Below are 18,256 nucleotides of genomic sequence, written 5' to 3'. Positions count from 1 at the left end.
GTCAGACTCAGTGCGTGGGAAATTTTTTTGAAACTCTACACTTCATTGATATAGAAGCAAAAGAAATCAGATTTCAATGACTGCAGGGTTTTTGTGTGTGTGTGTGGGTGTATTTGTGTGGGTGGGGGAGTGTGTGTGTGCGCATGGGTGGGGATGTATACACCCCCGCCCATCATACACACACACGTGCGTGCATGTATAAAGAAACCTGGGGGTCATTGTAATCTAATTTCTTGTGCGTATGTATAAATGATTTGTATTCACACACACACACACACGTAAAAAACCCCTGGAGTCATTGACATCTAATTTCTTTTGCTTATAGATAAATGAAGCGTATACACACTCCCACACACACATGTTAAAAATAACCTGGAATCATTGACATCTAATTTCTTTTGCTTATTTATAAATAAAGTGTGTGTGTGCGTGCACACACACGGAAAACAAAAAACACAGTCATTGAAATCAAATTTCTTTTGCTTTGTCTTTTCCTGCTAACACAGTATAAAACACGTCCTTGAAGAAATTAATTTGCACAGTTACAGCAGCAAACAGTTTAGAGCAGTAGAGATAAACTGTTAACTATGGACGGCTACACACACACACACACACACACACACACACACACGACAGAACTCCATTGTCTTCTTTGTGGTAGGGTCACCTGGCTTTTATTTGTCTTTTGTCTGTTACAGCATAAGAAGCAAAGTGTGGAAAGGAAGACTGCCCAATTGACTACTTTTTTTATTAATCACATTTGGAATGGACAATGGAATGTTCTCTAGTTTTATCATGATCAAAAACTTCATCCTTTTTTGCATTTCCATGAGTCTGGCCAATCATTTTGGGTAAGTTGACATATGTGTTTGACTTTTTACTAAAAGCAGTGTATTTACTTATGGGACTTTAAAGAAAATGTAATGATCTTTTTACACTCACTGTAAAACAGGAAGAAAAAAGGACTTGCTCTTGATTCTTTTGTACTAATTCCATAGCAAAAGGGAATCATTTTCTTTTGCTTGGAAATATTCTATCCCATCACTCTTCCTTAACTGATTAGGTCCTTGGTTCTATTTTCCATGCATACTACTAACTGTAGTGGATATTACAGTCAATGGGAATATTGAGTGTGCAAGGAATTGAAAATCATAGCCAGAGGGGTTAAGCTTGCCAGATGCTATATTCTCTGACCACAGTGTAGCAAAGCAATAAAATACAGGTTCAACTTAAAGCAGATGGATGGTCCTACAAATTCAATGATTCCAATAGTGCTTACAATTAAGAAGTGCTTTAATGTTTTGCTGGAATGGGGCCAGAGTTCTCAATACCTTGCAGGATTGAGGCCTTAATGAATATTAAGAGAAGGAGAGCAGATACCTCTTCTTATTGACCACTGTGTATGGAGTGTAGATTGTATTAGGACAGAGAGAGTTTAATTTGTGCTCTCAGCTAAGAAAACTATTTCAAAGTGAGCTACACTTGCTACTATGCAAAGTGAAAAATGGGTTTGAAGTCCAGAAAATAATCAGACATTTGATTTCCATGAAACACAACAAACACATCTGTTTAATTAACTTTTTAGAGGAGCCTGCTGAATTGCAGCATTGTGAATGAAAGATAAAACAGATTATGCTGCTATTTTTCAACTTAAAAACAGCTCTTTTCAATAATCTACCAGATGTCACTAACCTACCAAAATCAGCCCATGAAGGTGATGTTAAACACAAGATTGAGCAAGACCACTGGAAACCTAGAATGACTACATGTTGAGGGAAAATATTTACCGATATATGATTTTATTGAAAAATAAATATTTTTAAGTTTGCGTACATCTTTATACATACATTAACTCTTCTCTGGGGGAAGATGCTTACTAAAGATGGATCCAGATAAACTCTAATCCCATAAAACTAATTTGAACATTTGGAACTAGGAGGGATGGGAATCAAACTATTTGACTGGTGAATACTTTTAGAGTAAACAAACACACCCCAGAACTAAAACCTGCAGATTTTTTGGTAGGTCAGATCCATATTTGAATCTGAACTTCATGGCTGAGACCCATCACCAGTAGATGCCTATACATACATTTAGGCCCAGATCTTATTCCTGATGTTATGTGGCTGTTTGTTCAAAACAAATGCATCTCACTTCAGGAGGGCAGTTATGTTTTACCCCAAGCAGCTCCAAAAATTTCCCATTCTCACAATGGGCAACAATTTGTGCCTCCAGGGCTAAGAAAGGAGCAGGGGATCACACAGTATCACTTATAGCCAGTAGGAAGTGCTAGGCATAGGAAGAGGTGAACTCCCACCCCTCAAGCCTCTGACTCAGGATTGCAAATGATGTACTTGTGCTGGAAGATCCACCAGCCTATTTTCCAATAGTAACAGGTGGGAGAAGGAAGAGGAAGACTCCACCTGCTTTTTGCCTTGGTTAAGACACTTGACTGGGGAGTAGGATACTCAGGTTCTAGGTCTGAATGGGTTTGAATGCCCATCTACTTCCCAGGAAGAGCTGTAAGCATCTAACTTCTTAGATCCTAGATGCATTTTATCCAATGACTATTTAATGCAAAATGTATCAATTGTATTAGGAACAGAACCAGGCTACCAAGTCTGGCTCCTTCTTGCATGCTGTTCTTCTGGCCTCATGACTCTTGTATTCCTTTCAGTAGCATAACTTCAACAGGAGGAATGAAGGATACCTTCAGCTTTACCTAGCCCACAGTCAGGTCATTAGGACACTTTGTGGGGAAAGAGAGATGTAAGCTTAAACTTCCTCAGGCAGAAAAGAAACCAGAACCCAGGCCTCTCACTTCTTGGGAAAGTGTCCTAACTATTAGTCTCTTGTGTGGAAGGTGTGTATTTGCTGTGCCCCTCAGATGCTTAAGGCTGAGATGAAATCACACTACAAAAGTAGACACAAGATGTGTCTACACAAGACTCTGACTGTGCAGTAGCCAAATACTACTGCTCAGTATCATCTTGCAGCAAAAAACATGATGAGATGCTACTGCACAGTAGTGTCACTAAAAACATGTTAGCTGGTGCTACTGAGTAGTAACTCCTTTTACTGTGTATTTATTTAGTACTTGCTTATACAAGTACTAAATAAATGTGCAATAACCACTGTGCAGTAGCATGTTGTGTAGACATGCCCGCATTAACAGTATTGCAGGAACTGGAGAGAGAGAATACTTAAAGCCATTGGCGACACGTAGGGGGTGCACGCAGATGCATGTGCACCCCCTGAGAGAAGCGCTGCTGATGCTGCCAGCAGCGCCTGTGGGCAGTCACCACTCATCACCCCCCCACTCGCCCCCAACACTGCCGGTGGTGTCTGCAGGCGGTCACCAATTGCCGCTGGCCACTGCTGATGCTGCCATCAGCATTTGCGTGGGTAGTCACCAAGCGCTGGTTGGCGCTTGACACCCCCCACACTCCCCCCCCATTGACATCGCCGTGGGCACCTGTGGGAGCTCCCTGCTGCCATGCCACTGTCACTGCTGTCTATGGGTGGTCGCCATGCTCCCCCAGCCTCTGGGGACATGTGCCATTCATGCTTAAAGACTTAGATGCCTGAAACCTGCTTATGTACCACTTAAGAACTTAGTATGTGGAATGGGACTCAGCCCTCAGAGGTGTCACCAGTCAAGCATTTAAAAACAGCTGTAGCATTGATATATCACAATAAAGCCAAACAACTGAAACTGAACTAAATGCCTGATCTTGATTCTCTTACAGTTTCCCATTGGCTTTTAATGGGTGCATCTACACGTGCAATTAGTGCAATGCAGTAAACTCTGGTCCAGTTAGCACTGGAGTTTATTGCTCCCAGGCACTGTGTTTGCATGTGTGTCCAGGACTGCAGCATGTTGAGCTGGGTTGGAGTAGCCCCAGCTGGCCGGGTTCCAGGGGGCCAACCTGACAGCCTGGGGCTGCTCTAACCTGGCTCAGCATGCTGTGGAGCGGCTGGCTGAGACATGAGGGTGCTCCAGTGTGGGGCTAGTTGGCAGGCAGCTCCTGTACTGAAGTACTTGCATGCCCTAGCCAGCCCTGTCAGCATCTATACATGTGCTGCAACATACTAAATAATGCCACTGAAGGATGGTACTTGTGTTTAAAAATACTAACCTATGGTGGAATTAATTAGTTTACTGCAGCCTAATACGGTTGCACATGCAGGCACTGGGTGCGTCTACACATTCTTTAATGCACTTTAGGTAATGCACATTGAATCTAGTACCTCCATTGTGAGGTACTAGAAGAATGCACATTAGCCTATTTTAATGTGCATTAGCTAAAGAGCACAGGGTTTTTGTGACACTTTAATGTGTATTAAAATAGGCTAATGCACATTAAAGTGCATGTGTAGATGCACCTACTGAGACTTTACTGAAGAACTAATTAGGCAACTTCACAGTAACCTCATGTAGATGCGCCCAATGAGAGCAGAATCAGACTCTATTATAGAACCAAATTGAAATTAGACAGTGATGATTTGGCTTTTCAACCTGGCTTGAGATTATAATGTTTTAACAAACTATTATTACCTTGAGAAAATCCTAGGATTGTAACTTTGAGATCTCTGTTCCCTCTTTTCACTGAAGTAAGAAATAATGTAAGAAGTTGGCATTTGCCCTTTTTTGGCTAATATTCAGTCTTTTATTTGTGGTATTCACTCTTATCAAAAATGTGGTTTTTTGGACCTTGAAAGTGAGTGTTTGAATACAGTTACTGTAACCACAACAAATGGTGGATTGAGATAAGATTCAACTCTAACTTTTCCAATGCACTTGGATTAGAACCCACACTGCTCCTAGGTTTAGTTCTGTATCATATAAACAGAGAAGGCAGGGCAGGGTGGCACCTTGGAGACTGATTCAGAGAAGTGTAAGCTTTTGTGATGACAGCCATGCAAAATTGAACTGTCTGACTTCATGATCAAGTCAGTAACCAAATGCTAGAATAAAAGCATCAAATATAGTTTTTCATTTGTGGTTTACTAATTTCACTTTAGGTAGGTAAATTGTTCCAGTTCACTCTACTCTTAGACCTACAGGCTGAGTATAGACAGTCAAGAAGCCTGAGGCTGAATCAATGCAATCTTTGCAGGTTAGTCTAAGCTGCCTAGATTGAACTGATAAGGAAATGAACAGATATTCACTTTTGATTATGGAAATGCAGCCACAAGCTTGAGATGTCCCAGGCCAGAAGTTGGGGGGTGATAGAGCACACCTCCCTGCTCAGCTGGATCAGACAGCTTGGGCCAAAGCTAGCCCACCCACCCTGTGGGGGTGGGGGGGAGGTTGCAGGGGAGGTGCAAAGCATCCTGGGATGCTGGGGGACTGTAAATAAACTTGAATCTAGAAGGGATCTGGGACAGAAGTTCAATAAACTGATTTAACATAAATCAGTTAAGTTTGATACTACATCCATCCAGGTTTATCTTAAACCATTTTCAGCCATTTTGAAAGCAGTTTATGTGCACTGAAGGGCAGTTGTGTTACAGATCTGAACCAGTTTCCGATCACTTATACTGGTTTATGTGTAACTTCTGTTCCTAGCCATAGAGTTAAAATACAGCCAAAACATGGCACTTGCCAGTGCAGAGGCAGAGGGCATAAAGGAGTACAATGTGCTTGAATATATCTGCCTCAAAAGCAGGTGCAGTTTCAGATTCCAGTTTACTGTTTGAAACTCTTCAGGATAATTAGTTATTAAATGCCTATAAGATACATGATAATTGCCCTTTGATTGATTGACTGGTGTCAGCAGACTCTTCTGTAAATATTTAGCAGGGTTGGTTTGCAATGGTTCATTTCAGTGCATTTTATATTGCATTAGTCCAATGGGCAAAGATTTAAAAGCAAAAATACAGTTGGACATTGCAGATGGCTGAACTTTGCATCTTATTCTCAATAGTTATTCCATATTTCTGTTACCACATAATTATCATTTTCACAGACTTAGTCAAGGCTACCTAGGAGCCTTAGATGCATAAAACTCAATTGAATACAGCGGTATTATGCATCTCAGTCTCCTAGGCTGCTTTGAAAAACCTCAGCAAAAAGATACCATTAGTTTTGGGATAACATGTACCATCTATGGAAAAACTAGTGAGAAATATACATGCCAATAGATGTGTGGAAAAACAAAAGAATGGAAATATAGACAGAACTACATGGCTTTTAAAATGAAATTGAAAATTTAAAATTAATTGATATAGATCAAAGAAGAAGAGCATGAAAAAAACATCACCGTTGATATAACAGCAGTTTTAGAAGCCTAGTGTGCCTGTAGACCAGGGGTGGGCAAAATACAGCCTGCTAGGCCATTCTATCCAGCCCGCAGTGCACATAAAAATTTAGAAAATTAATATTGATCTGTCCTAGGTTTCTGTCAAAAATGACAGAAACTAGGGGTGGTAGGACACAGGGGAAGCCTGGCAGTCTCCTGCAACAGCAGGGCCCGCCCGGCCCCGGCCCCCAACCCGGAATCCCCAGTGGGGGCTTCTGGCCTGGGATCATGTGGCTGCACTGTGCTGGAACCTCAGGTAAGGGGGGCGGGGGAGGACCCCGGGCTGGGGGAAAAGCTGAGCCTGGGAAGAAGTGGCCCCTTGCCCGCCCCATGGCTGGTGCTTTCTGCTGCAGCCACTCGCAGCTCACGTGGGGCTGTCCTGAGCAGGCACAGGCAGCCCCACATAGGCTGCAAGTGGCTGCAGCATGGGGTGCCGGCCACAGGGCAGGCAAGGGACTGCTTTTCCCCACCCTTGCTCAGCACCAGCTTGTAACCCACCCCCACTGCCAGCCTGGGCCCCGTGCTAGCTCTGGGCTCGCCAGTAGGGGCTGTGCCATGGTGGCAGAAGCTGCGGTCCCCCTGCTTGCCATGCTGTACAGTGTTTGCTGCTGCCTGCCTGGAGCTTGCATGCTGGGCAGCACAGAGGTGGTGGTGGCAAACACTTCCTAGTGCAGCAAGCAGGGGGGCCACAGCTACTGCCAGCATGGCACAGCCCCAACAGGCAAGCCCGGAGCTAGTGTGGGGCCCAGGCTGGCAGCAGGGGTGGGTTACAAGCTGCTTCTGGGCACGGAAAAAGTGGCCCCTCACCCGCCCCATAGCTGGCACCCCATGCTGCAGCTGCTCGCAGTACACATGGGGCTGCCTGTGCCTGCTCAGGACATCCCCATGTGGGCCACAAACAGCTGTAGCAGGGAGCGCCGGGCACAGGGCGGGGGAGGGGCCACTTTTCCCTGCTCTCAGCACCAGCTCGTCCCCTGCTGGGGAGCAGGGTTTCAGGGCTGCACGCTGCCCCTCAGCCTGTACTGCATGGCTGGGGGGCACTGGGAGTGAGTGGATGCGGGGGTCAGTGGGAGTGTGGGGCCCGCATCAGTGTCCCAGGGCAGGTGCCGGCGGAGCCTAGAGCAGAGCAGCAGGAGTACAGGGTCCTGGCCAGCAGGGGCTCTATGGATCTGGGTCAACTTACCCCTCTCCCTGCTGGTGTAGCCCAGCCCAGCTCCACAGACCCCAGCCAGCCTGTACCCTGCCGTGGGCCCCACTGGTGCTGGCCCTGAGACATTGGTCCCAAGACATTGGGACATTGGTCCCAAACTGGTGGCCAGGGGGTGGGGCATCTGTCAAGGGGCAGGGCTACCCATGCGGCCCTCAACAGCTTGCCAAAACTGGGTAAGCGGCCCTCCACCCGAGATAATTGCCTGCCCCTGCTGTAGACGTTCAGGGATGCTGTTCCGACATGCTGTAATTGTAATGCACTAGAGCAGATTTAATTCACTGAGTCTGCTGAAGCATACTAATTAGTGTGCTCCAGCAGCCTCCACGTCTCATGTATTCAGTGTCCCTGTGTTTCAGAATGGCAGCGGGGGCACTTTAACTAAAGCTCATCCAATGAGCTCCTGCAGACACTTTACAGCAACATTTCCAAACCGGTGTTCCATGGCACATGTCCAGGTGTGCTACGGCATTTGGGCTGGAGCCATGTCCCTTGCCTACTGCTGCTGCAGGCAGCCAGACAGGCGGGGTGTGTGGATCTAGCCAATGATTCAAATGCCGTGCCATCTGCTTCCTGCAGCTCTGTGGTATTCCGCTGCTCGCTACCCCTGCCCCACTCCAGTCTGCAGCATTCAGCTGCTCGTTACCCAATTCCCTCCCTCCCCCCCTCCCCTCCCGATCCACAGCATTCGTTGCCTCCCTCCTCCCCCCCCCCGACTGTGGCGTTCAGCCACTCTCTAGCTCCCCACTCCCCGCTTGGCCAGTGTGCCATGGGGTGGGGAAGGCCATGTAAGTGTGCCACGGGGTGAAAAAGGTTGGGAAACACTGCTTTACAGTACACAAGATGCTGCAGGCACTTAAATTAGAGCAGCTCTGAAAGCCACTTTAATTAAAGTGTCCCCCCACCCCCAGAGCATGTGTAAAGACTTGTAAAGACACCCCTACTTTATAGCACCCACTGAAGTAGGCTGTCACCCATGAAAGCTTATGTCTCTCTGAACCAGTTAGTCTCTAAGGTGCTGCCTTGCCCTACCTTCTGCTTGACTTCAGACTAACACAGCTACTCTCTAGTTCTAATTGGAATCAAGCAGCCTTCAAGTTTTCTAGACTCAGAACTTAAGTGCTATAATGATTTATTTTTCTGAGATATGTTATTGAATTATTGCAAGGTGCTTTAAAAATAATCTCAATTTAAATTGGTGTTTTCGCCATCAGTTAATGGTTTTAATTGAAGAACCACAGGAATTGGAAAGAGAAGAACCCTTTTTTTTGCTCAGTTAAGTGCAAGATTCTCTCCACATTAGTTTTCCTAGGTGGTTTGTCTAGTCTGTTTCTATCTGTTTCAGTCTTTGGGGCTTCTTTTCCCTCCTGTGTGCTATTAGCTCTAGGAGCTCAAACCATCAAAAGTTTTTCTTAATTGTCCATCTAAATTTATGCTTACTCAGTCCATCATATTATTTTAATTGGGTTGATTCAAAGCCCATTGAGTTCAATACGGAGAAGCCCATTATTTTCAATGATTTTTGGAGCAAGTGTACATCTCATTTTTCAGTCTTTGACTGAAATCTTTGCTACTGCTATTAGAGTTGCTTCCAGTTTGTCTCTATACAATAGCATTTCTTTAAAAACATCTATGAAGATTAGGGTCATATATATAGTCCTATTTATCTAGAAGAAAAATTATTAAGTTATAAAAATGAAGGAATGGTGAATATCAGTCTTCATAAAAACTTTGCACTTCATATGCACAACAATAATCTTCTATTTCGTGTTTTCCACATTACATTATCTGAGGACAGAATGCAGGATTGAATCATGGAGAGGAAGTAGTAGTATCTATGTGGACTTGTATTTGAGATTGATTCGGGTTCACCATTCGTGTAGACATGCAAGCCTTTTCTTTTTTTTTTTTACAGAAAATGTGTTCAATTTGCATTTGAGATGGCTGGTGAAAAAATTACGTAGTTTGGGTCAGAGTTGAAGTTGAAATGTTACAGTGAAGTATACGTTACTTTATATTACATGTGTTTCTTTGAGTAATATAAAAAATTGCGATATAATTAATTATTTATTTCCATTCTTTTAAATGCTGTGTTTTATAAATGATACTATTAAGTAAGCACATTGTCATCACCTGATTTTTTGAAAGGAAGATTTTTGGTTCTGGGGTAACAGTGAATCTAGTAAAGAACTCAGAGAGATATTTAAGAAAATTAAAAGCAAAAGAAATGTGCTCAGACAAACATGAACAAAACTAAGCAAGTGTACTTCCTGTCAAACCTATTTAACATTGCAATTGATTCAGCATAACTGAGGTAACTGAAAACAGCAATGTCTATCAATGCAAAAACTGGGAACTCCCAAAGTTGCTGTCATCCATGTTAAAAAGTCTATCACTCATCGTCTTAAGCATCAATGTTTCTATTACAATTTGGTCAAAACTTGATGGACAGAAATAACAGATTTTTTTGAAAAATAGCTATCAGAATATCATCTTAATCCTTTCAAGCAATTTCACAAGAAAGGCTAAATTAGACACTGGGTGCATTTACTGGGTGCATTTAGACTACATGTGCATTTACTGTGCAGTAAGTTACTGTTCAGTGAGTTATTTTGTTGTAAGCGGTTTTAGCATGGCATTTACATGTGCAGCCATTAAAGCACAGTAACACTGAGTGTGTGGATTGATTTGGGACTAACTTTGGAAACTATGGAAGTTGAAGGCGTTTTTAGTTAGTTTCTCGTGGGCACGTCTACACCTGCACGTTTACTGCTCAGTAACCAAAAAATTATTTCACAATAAGGTCATGCATCTACATGTGCATGCCCTTACTGCACAGTAAATATGGTGACTTAAATCAACTTGGGTGTAAATTTGATACCTGCATCATGCAGGTATCAAATTTATGCCGTTATTTACTGCGCAGTAACACACATGTAGTTGCATTAGTAACACTGCACAGTAACACTGCGTGTGTGGACTGACTTGGGACTAACTTTTGGTTACTGTGCAGTAACCTAAATTACTGTGCAGTAAATGTGCATGTGTAGACGCACCCACTGGTAACTAACTAGAAACTCCTTCAACTTCCAAAGTTTGTCTTTCTCTCTCTCTCTCTCTTTTCTCTGTTTTTCACTGTTAACAACAGAGATTCCAGTAGTCTGGTTTAATAGGATTGGAATTACATCAGAACCCGGAGACAAATTAGCATTTTGTATAGCAAAGAAAGGAAAATTCATAGGCACATGCCTGTAGAACTACAAGCATGTGCTATGCCAGTTAGCAAGGTAAAATTAGGCTTACTTTTCTGAATTAGCTCCTTGACTACCTTATTTTTAAAGCACCTTTAAAACCTAGTAGTTCTGATTTTATGGTAAACCATAATCTAACTATCCTGATAATACATTGTAGTATATAATGCTGTTTTTTCCCCCAAAGGACACTAGATTAGGGCTAGGGAGAGGAGTATGTGGGAAAAATAATGAACCTTTAAATGTCTTAGTAGGTCTTGAAAGATAAGGGAATATTTTATTGTTCCATCCATTGGGGATATAATTTCATGTGTCCTTTTACTGCCTTTGGGAAAAAGAAACTGATTAAAAGTTTTAAAATAGGCCTCTGTGGTTTTTCCCATCAACAGTGGTAGCTGAAATGTCCCTCTGTCACTTGTATCTCCTGCCTTCATTTATTAGGAAGTTGTTTCTAAGCAAAGTTACACATTACAAGTCTACCTGATTTCCACTGACATTAAAATCTACAATATACTGTTCAAAATCTACTGACTGCTCATAAAATCAGGGAATAAAATACATGTTTAATTACTCTGGGTGCCTAAAAATTGAAAGTTATCCTAGTCAATTATTTCTCCTGCACCATTAAGGTTAAGGTTCACACAAGGACTTACATTTGATCAAAAAAAGACTTAGGCAAGGCAACACTCAGCATTGTCTGTGCATGAAGAGCTCCTCTCAGGGGAAGTTACTCTTTCTGAGAGCTGCAAAATAACCCCAAAGATCTTTCTCTTTTGCCTGTACAGCAGCTCTCCTTCAACAGGAAAATGAGGGGATTACTCCTCCTATTGGCCTTCCCACTCCCACGTTTCTCTACACCTGTGAAAATGCACTGGTTCATACAAAAGAACTTCCACAGTTCTGTCACTTCTCCTCTGAGCTGTTTCATAGAGGGGTATGAGATCAAAACTCTTAATTTTTTTTCCAAAACATTTAGACTGATTCTTCACATTTGCATTTCTGGTTTCTTGAAGGAATGCATGTCTATCTTGACTCTGCCTAGCCCATTACCCAGTTTCTCAGCTACTGTTCTGGAAAATAATTGTGGGAGAGTGTATCTGGAGACATTTAAAACATATCTTCTCTAGCTTATTCTGAAATGTAAAACTAGAATTTGAAAGTTAAGATGGTATTTTTCTGACTAAGGTGTTATCAACATCAATAAAAAAGTGCCGTTCATAGTGTTACAGTCCCAATGTCTTCAACTGAATAACAAAGGGCAAAAATTGACTTTGCTGTTGGAACTCATTCTACCTTCATGATTTTGTTGCACAGGTTGAGTTCAAGCAAATCTGTGCTCACCTGTGAATTTGGAGCACTAGCTATGAAACATATTTAGTGTGCCACTTCTTTATTTACTTGCCTGAAACTACTATGCTATGCCAGTTGTGGAGAAAGTTTTGGAGAAAAGTAGAAGGAAAATACATCTAAAGTGAATGCTGGTATTTTTGGAGTGAGACAGATTATCAAGCGGAGATTTGGTGGATCCCATGTTTTCCAACTGTGACGGCAACAAAGAATTCACTAAGGGGTGTATGTTATCTCTTCTGTGCTTACTGACAGCTGCAACCAACTTGCAGTCCAAGTCATGTGTTAAAGGAGCATGAAAGTACAACCAATACTTAGTAGAGGCAGGAAATGGATGATGCAAAAACTTCCTGCAACCACAAGTTGGTCAGCACCATCCAGAATGTCATGATGAAGCACAAGTAGTGGAAGAAACCAGCTGCTCCTTCCATAGTACAGTTAGCTGTAAAATACTAAGTTGTTGAATTAGCTGTATAGAACTGTTACTACCATTAGCAGATTATTCTAAACATACAGCCGGGCCACCGTACTGTTGAATAAAAAAGATTCTAGTTTTGCAGAGCTGATTTTCATGATCTTTGTCTAAATCAATGGATATGGGGATGAGGTGAGGACTAGAAGGGGCAGTGGGGAGGAAATGCTCAAAGTTATTCATGTGGCAGAACATAGCTTTCTAGAGAGATTGTCTCATAAATCATTTCTGCTTCCATTCCTTGTTGTCTGAATTCACTTTCTCTCCCACTCATGTTTATATGGATCACATTCCTAAGTAATACTAGGAAAGTATCTGTATATTTTAACTGTTTATAGTATAGGTACTTTACATCTGTGAAGAAAAAAAAAAAATTACTAAGGCAACTTTGCAAAAGAAGTCACGTCTCATTTTCAAAAGTACGTAACAGATGGAACAGTCCAATTGCAAACATCCAATTTTGAGAGCTAATTTTAAATCAAACTAATCCTGTTTCCTCTGTTCACATACGGATAGAAGAGTCAGAGAGAGCACAATTCTATTGGAGGACAATCTGAAAAGGGAAGACCCATGGAAAATGGCGTAAGCAGGGCAGCCACTCTTGGTGCTGACTTAGGAGGGGTGCACTTGCTACCACAGCCATGTAGTCATGCCAGCAATGCATCAAAAACTGGAAATCACCTCTACCCATGAGTTTGACAGCTGCTCTGGGCACCCAACTACATTGTTACACCTCTGGCCATGAAAAAGCACGTCTGTAGGCCATCAGTCGTAATGGCTGCAAGGATGGAGTCTGGTTTCTTATGTAACCTGCAGCTCTATGTGTTGCCTGATTTTGACTCTCCTGCTAACAAATATGCAAACTTCTCTGGTCTGATGAGTGAGTAGTGAAGAAAACCACAGTGCATTCACACAGTTTCTCCATTCTCAGGCTTTTGCATGGGATAGAAATGTGTGATCTGAAGTGGTTATGGTCGAAAATGCCCAGAGAATTAATTTTTTTCAAAATTTCCCTGACACATTTTTCATTTTTTCCTATTAAAACAGGTATTTAGTTTTAAAGTTTTTTATTGAAAATGAGAATCTTCTTTGGGTTCTTTATTTTTTATTAAAATATGGAAATAGTTGCCACCACAAAGATATCTGTTTGAAACATTCTTATGGTCAAAAATCCATTTTGCACCAAGAGGATACCACAATTAAAATATTTCACTCAGCTTTATTTATGACTTACTGCTGTCATTTTCTTTTGTCATGAATATTTTAAAAAATATTAGGAGGAAGTTACCAACCAACTTCTTTCCTTAAACTCTGAATATTAAAATATTAGGTTTGCTTTCTGCATAAATCACCAAAATTCCCTGGGCTGAATGCTGCAGTACTGAATAATACTATCTTAAAATCAATGGGGTTTTGATTTCCTAAAAGTCTATATTTAAAATACTTAAAAGCCCGTCAGTGAAGTCAGTGAGAGTTTATTCAGACTAAGTAGGGAAGAAGTATTGTTGAGGCCATGATGATCCAGGGAATTTGTGAAAACGTTGCTCTTCAGAGCAAGTAAGCCATAATTTGGCCTAAGGGCTGTAGAAACAAGCCTACAACGTATAATTGTTATGTGCATAGCACAAGGGAACTGTTTGATAAAAATACAAGAGGGGAGTTAAAAAATTGTTTCGTTTTTGCTGTGACAAGCTTTTTAGAAAACGAAGATTTGGGCTACTATTTTATCCCTACTATATTCAGTAGGAATTTTGCTATATGACTTCTGTTGGGGTCAAGAAACGCACATCATCATCTCTGAAACTGACATGGCTTGTAATGTATTTCTTTCTTTAATCTACTTAAAACAGCTTATCACAAATGCCAACACCTTCGGGGAAAGATGACACCAATGACAATATTACTATATTCACCAGGATCTTGGATGGTCTGCTCGATGGCTATGATAATCGACTTCGCCCAGGACTGGGAGGTACAACAGGGTTTCTCCTGCTGTTGCATAATTTACATATATCTGATATGGTATATATGGTACATAGTATATGTAATACATATAGACTTCTGTGACTTCTACAGTGAAGCCTTGAAATGAATACTTCCCTATGGAGCAAACCTGTTAAATGCCCATGCTCTGTCCATCAAAGCAAAATCCATGGAAATGGATTGAAGCATTTATGAATCAGTGGCTAATTGTAATGGGGCATAAGATCCTATCTAGAGACTGGTGATAGAGCTAACTCTCTCCCTCTTGTTACAAGACCTGATCAGTTTGCACAATAGTTTATTGAGTTGTTTGTAGTGAAATAATTTCTACTTAACAAAGTATAAGAGGAATATGTAAATCTTGGGGTCTGAGATGGAGGGGGAAGATGAATGCCTAAGTCAATCAGAGGCTAAAAAGCTTGATCAGGTCTAGTTCCCTGGAACCTTGGTGGAATAAACTATATAGGGATTTTACACCTTTACTTTGGGCTTAGCCAAAGCATACTGTACAGATATAGTTGGATTTTAGGTAAGGAAAGCTTTGTTGTATCATTTGCATTTGGCACTTGAAGCGGTATAACTTTCTTCATAAACTGCCCTGAGCCTTTTTGAGATGGTCATCATATAAATCTAATGAATGAATAAATATGCTTTTCAATAAACCACAAACGTGATTCAACTCAGCATAAATGAGCTTTGCTGGTTGGAATGGTGATACAGTTTCTGATATAACTGATAAATACTGTTTATTTATTTCTATTAGGTTTCAATAAAAATAAATGATAAGCATATACACACATATACCATATAAAATATATCCTAAAGCACCGTGGCCTTCTTAATGAATACTCCATGTAAAATAAACCTGTTAAAACTACTATTATATTTTGTAGCACTAAGGCAGTCTATAGCGGACTGCTTCTCTGTTTAGAAATCTACAGGGTAACGCCCAATCCTTACATAATAACTTGATTCCGCTGTTCTCATTCAGGCAAACCTCCATTAGTCAAGGAGAATGTTACTAAGGTAATGCTTCCTGAAAAGCCCCATTGTCAGACCAATACATTGCTTTTAGAAGTAAAAGAGAACTCCCTGTATCAGCTGTATACTAGATTTCATTTGATATCCTAGATCTTTTTTTTAAAAAAAATAGCTGCATTTAGATGGCCAGAGAAAACCCACAGTCTCCCAGCACCCAGGGCCTTATCTAAACTCCACTCAAATTTTCCAAGTAACTTTTACTAAATCCAGTTGGTTACAGATCAGATTTGTTTTTGTAATCACTGTTAAAGGTTTCAGAAGTGGCACACTTTTTTGTTTTTCTCCTTTTGGTGTTGCTCGCTTGTATGATTGATGACCTAGACATCACCTTTGCAAATTGCTTTTAAGGTGCACTGTATGGTAAATAGGCAGACAAGGTTCTTTGGGTGAATCTGATATCTTTTATTAGACCAACCCAAATAGTTGAAGAATAGTTATTAAGCAAGCTTTCGGGTTCAAAAACCCTTCGTCAGGTTAAGGAAGTTTCAGCAGTTGGTGTGAGCTTGCTTAATAACTATTCTCCAACTATTTGGGTTGGTCTAATAAAAGATATCAGATTCACCCAAAGAACCTTGTCTGCCTATGTCCTTAGACCAACACGGCTACAACCCACACCCCTGCAGTATGGTAAATAACACTTATGAAGTCTCACAAAATAAAACATGCATTTTATAATGCGCAAATGATAAAAATCCCAAGAAAGGCAAGAATAACATTCTTTTTCTGTGATTGTCTTCTTGTGGTGCAGTTGCATTGGCACACCAGTTAAGCCATCTGTATATTTGCCATTTTAAATGGTTTACATGTAAATATACATCTGTCATCCCTGGTACTCTGATCCTGTCCAGCTCCACTTCACCTTTCAGAAGAATCGCATCCTTCAGTCTTGTACTAAAAAAAAATGGATCCCTCTTCTGCAGAAGAGGACTGCTTGTATGGTCAAATATTCTGAAATCACGCTTACCTTGACAGTAAGTAAATTATAAACAGGGATCCTGGTTTTCTCTGATTTTAAAAAATCCCCAGTTTTCCGTTAAAAAAGTAACCCCAAATCCAAATTTTCCCATGATTTAAAGGAAACACCACTAGTATATATGTATCTATGTATTAGTGGTGTTTCATTTCTAACAGAAAATTGGGGATTTTTTTAAATTCTAGAAAACCAGGATCCTTGGTTATAAAAGATAAGAAAAAGATTTATAATAAAGACATGAGCAAGCATAAAAATCAGTGACCATATGTTGTGATACAAACAGAGATGTAAGAACAAACAAGCAAAAGATATTATCAGAACAATAATCTGATCTTACTTTTCATCTTAAACCCAAGAGCATACATCAACTGCAGATGCTTCCTCAGCCTGATGAAGGGTTTTTAAACCCAAAAACTTGTGAAGAAATTTTTTTCCAACTATTTAAGTTGGTCTAATAAAAGATATCAGATTCACGTGAAGAACCTTGTCTGCCTATGTCCTTAGACCAATACGGCTCCAACCTACACCCCTTAAACTCAAGAATGCACCTTTCACCCAGCTCAAAATGTCAGATCCTGTTGCAAGTTCTCTTGCCAGTCTACTGGATGAGGGACCAAAGCATCTTATGCCCAGGAAGCTCTTTTTAGACTCAGTTCACCTCTTCTCAGGCTGAAGCATCCCTCAAAAACTTTTGTGAATCAAGCAGCACCCATTTCAAAAACTAATTTATTATAGGGCATACCTCCTTGCAGTGGGGGCAGAAGAAACAACCAGGCAGAAGAACCTGCTCCTGCTCTTATCTGCTTATCTCCTCACACCTAAAGCCTACCTGCCTTTTTTATCTCCTCATACCTTACTTATATTCTTACACTTCATTCAGAGCCCTTCAAAGGTTTTTTGCAACACTCTGGTTGAGAATCACTGCTTTAGACAAACCTTTGCAAGGCTTAAGTACTTGCCCTTATCTGGCCAATTCCATTGTGTAGAATTCTTGAAGGTCAAGCATTGTGCATATAAACTTCTGCCCCACTTATGTACATTTATTTGGCCAGTCAGGCATCTTCACTGACCCATTTATAACAGGAGGAATATTTACATCTTTTCAGACCTAAAGATTACCAGCCCAGCCTTCAAGTCTCATCAAATGCTATTTGTATAGAAGATTATTTCCCCTGCCTGGGTCAGGCCTTGGTGCCTCACCTTGGTACTCAATATGCATAGTTATGCAGTATAAATTCTCAGTATTGACCATATTTACTCAATTCTAAAATGAGGGTTTTTTCCCCATTTGACATGGGCAGAAGAGCCCCGTGTCTTACAATTGAGCATGAGGTGGGGTGGGAGAGGGCAGGCAGCTGCTGTGGCTCTGGCTCTAACTCTTACCTGGGGTCAGAGTTGGAGCCACAGCTCTTGCTTACCCACCACCCCGGACCACCATTGCCACCTCTGCACCCCTTCATCTCCCCCATGAAAGCCTCTTCTCCTCACCCCCCACCCCATGCAGGCTCTGCTTCCCCACCTGCCCCACTCCCCCCACAACCTTTGCTCCATGCAGGCAGGCTCTATCCACACTGCAGCCTGGAGCATGGAGGACATCTCCAGCCTGGCCCTGAAGCAACAGCATGCAGCTGGTATGGTTGCTATGGAGGCTGGGGCGGGGGCACGCTCCCTGGCCCA

The 18,256-nt window shown here is 41.5% G+C and overlaps 1 protein-coding gene across 1 annotated transcript in view; it reads left to right on the top strand.

The window, feature by feature from the left end:
• Positions 1-702: 702 nt before the first annotated feature.
• The window catches only part of GABRA5 (gamma-aminobutyric acid type A receptor alpha5 subunit), a 95,878-nt gene continuing 78,324 nt past the window's right edge, over positions 703-18,256 (top strand). Inside the window, exons 1-2 of the mRNA XM_006017061.1 lie at positions 703-851; positions 14,433-14,554. Coding sequence (XP_006017123.1) covers positions 766-851; positions 14,433-14,554 — 208 coding nt within the window. The 5' untranslated portion in view covers positions 703-765. The remainder of the gene's footprint in view (positions 852-14,432; positions 14,555-18,256) is intronic.

The sequence above is a fragment of the Alligator sinensis genome, unplaced genomic scaffold (assembly GCF_000455745.1).
Source record: "Alligator sinensis unplaced genomic scaffold, ASM45574v1 scaffold144_2, whole genome shotgun sequence".
NCBI lineage: Eukaryota > Metazoa > Chordata > Crocodylia > Alligatoridae > Alligator > Alligator sinensis.
This window is presented reverse-complemented; position numbering and strand designations above follow the sequence as displayed.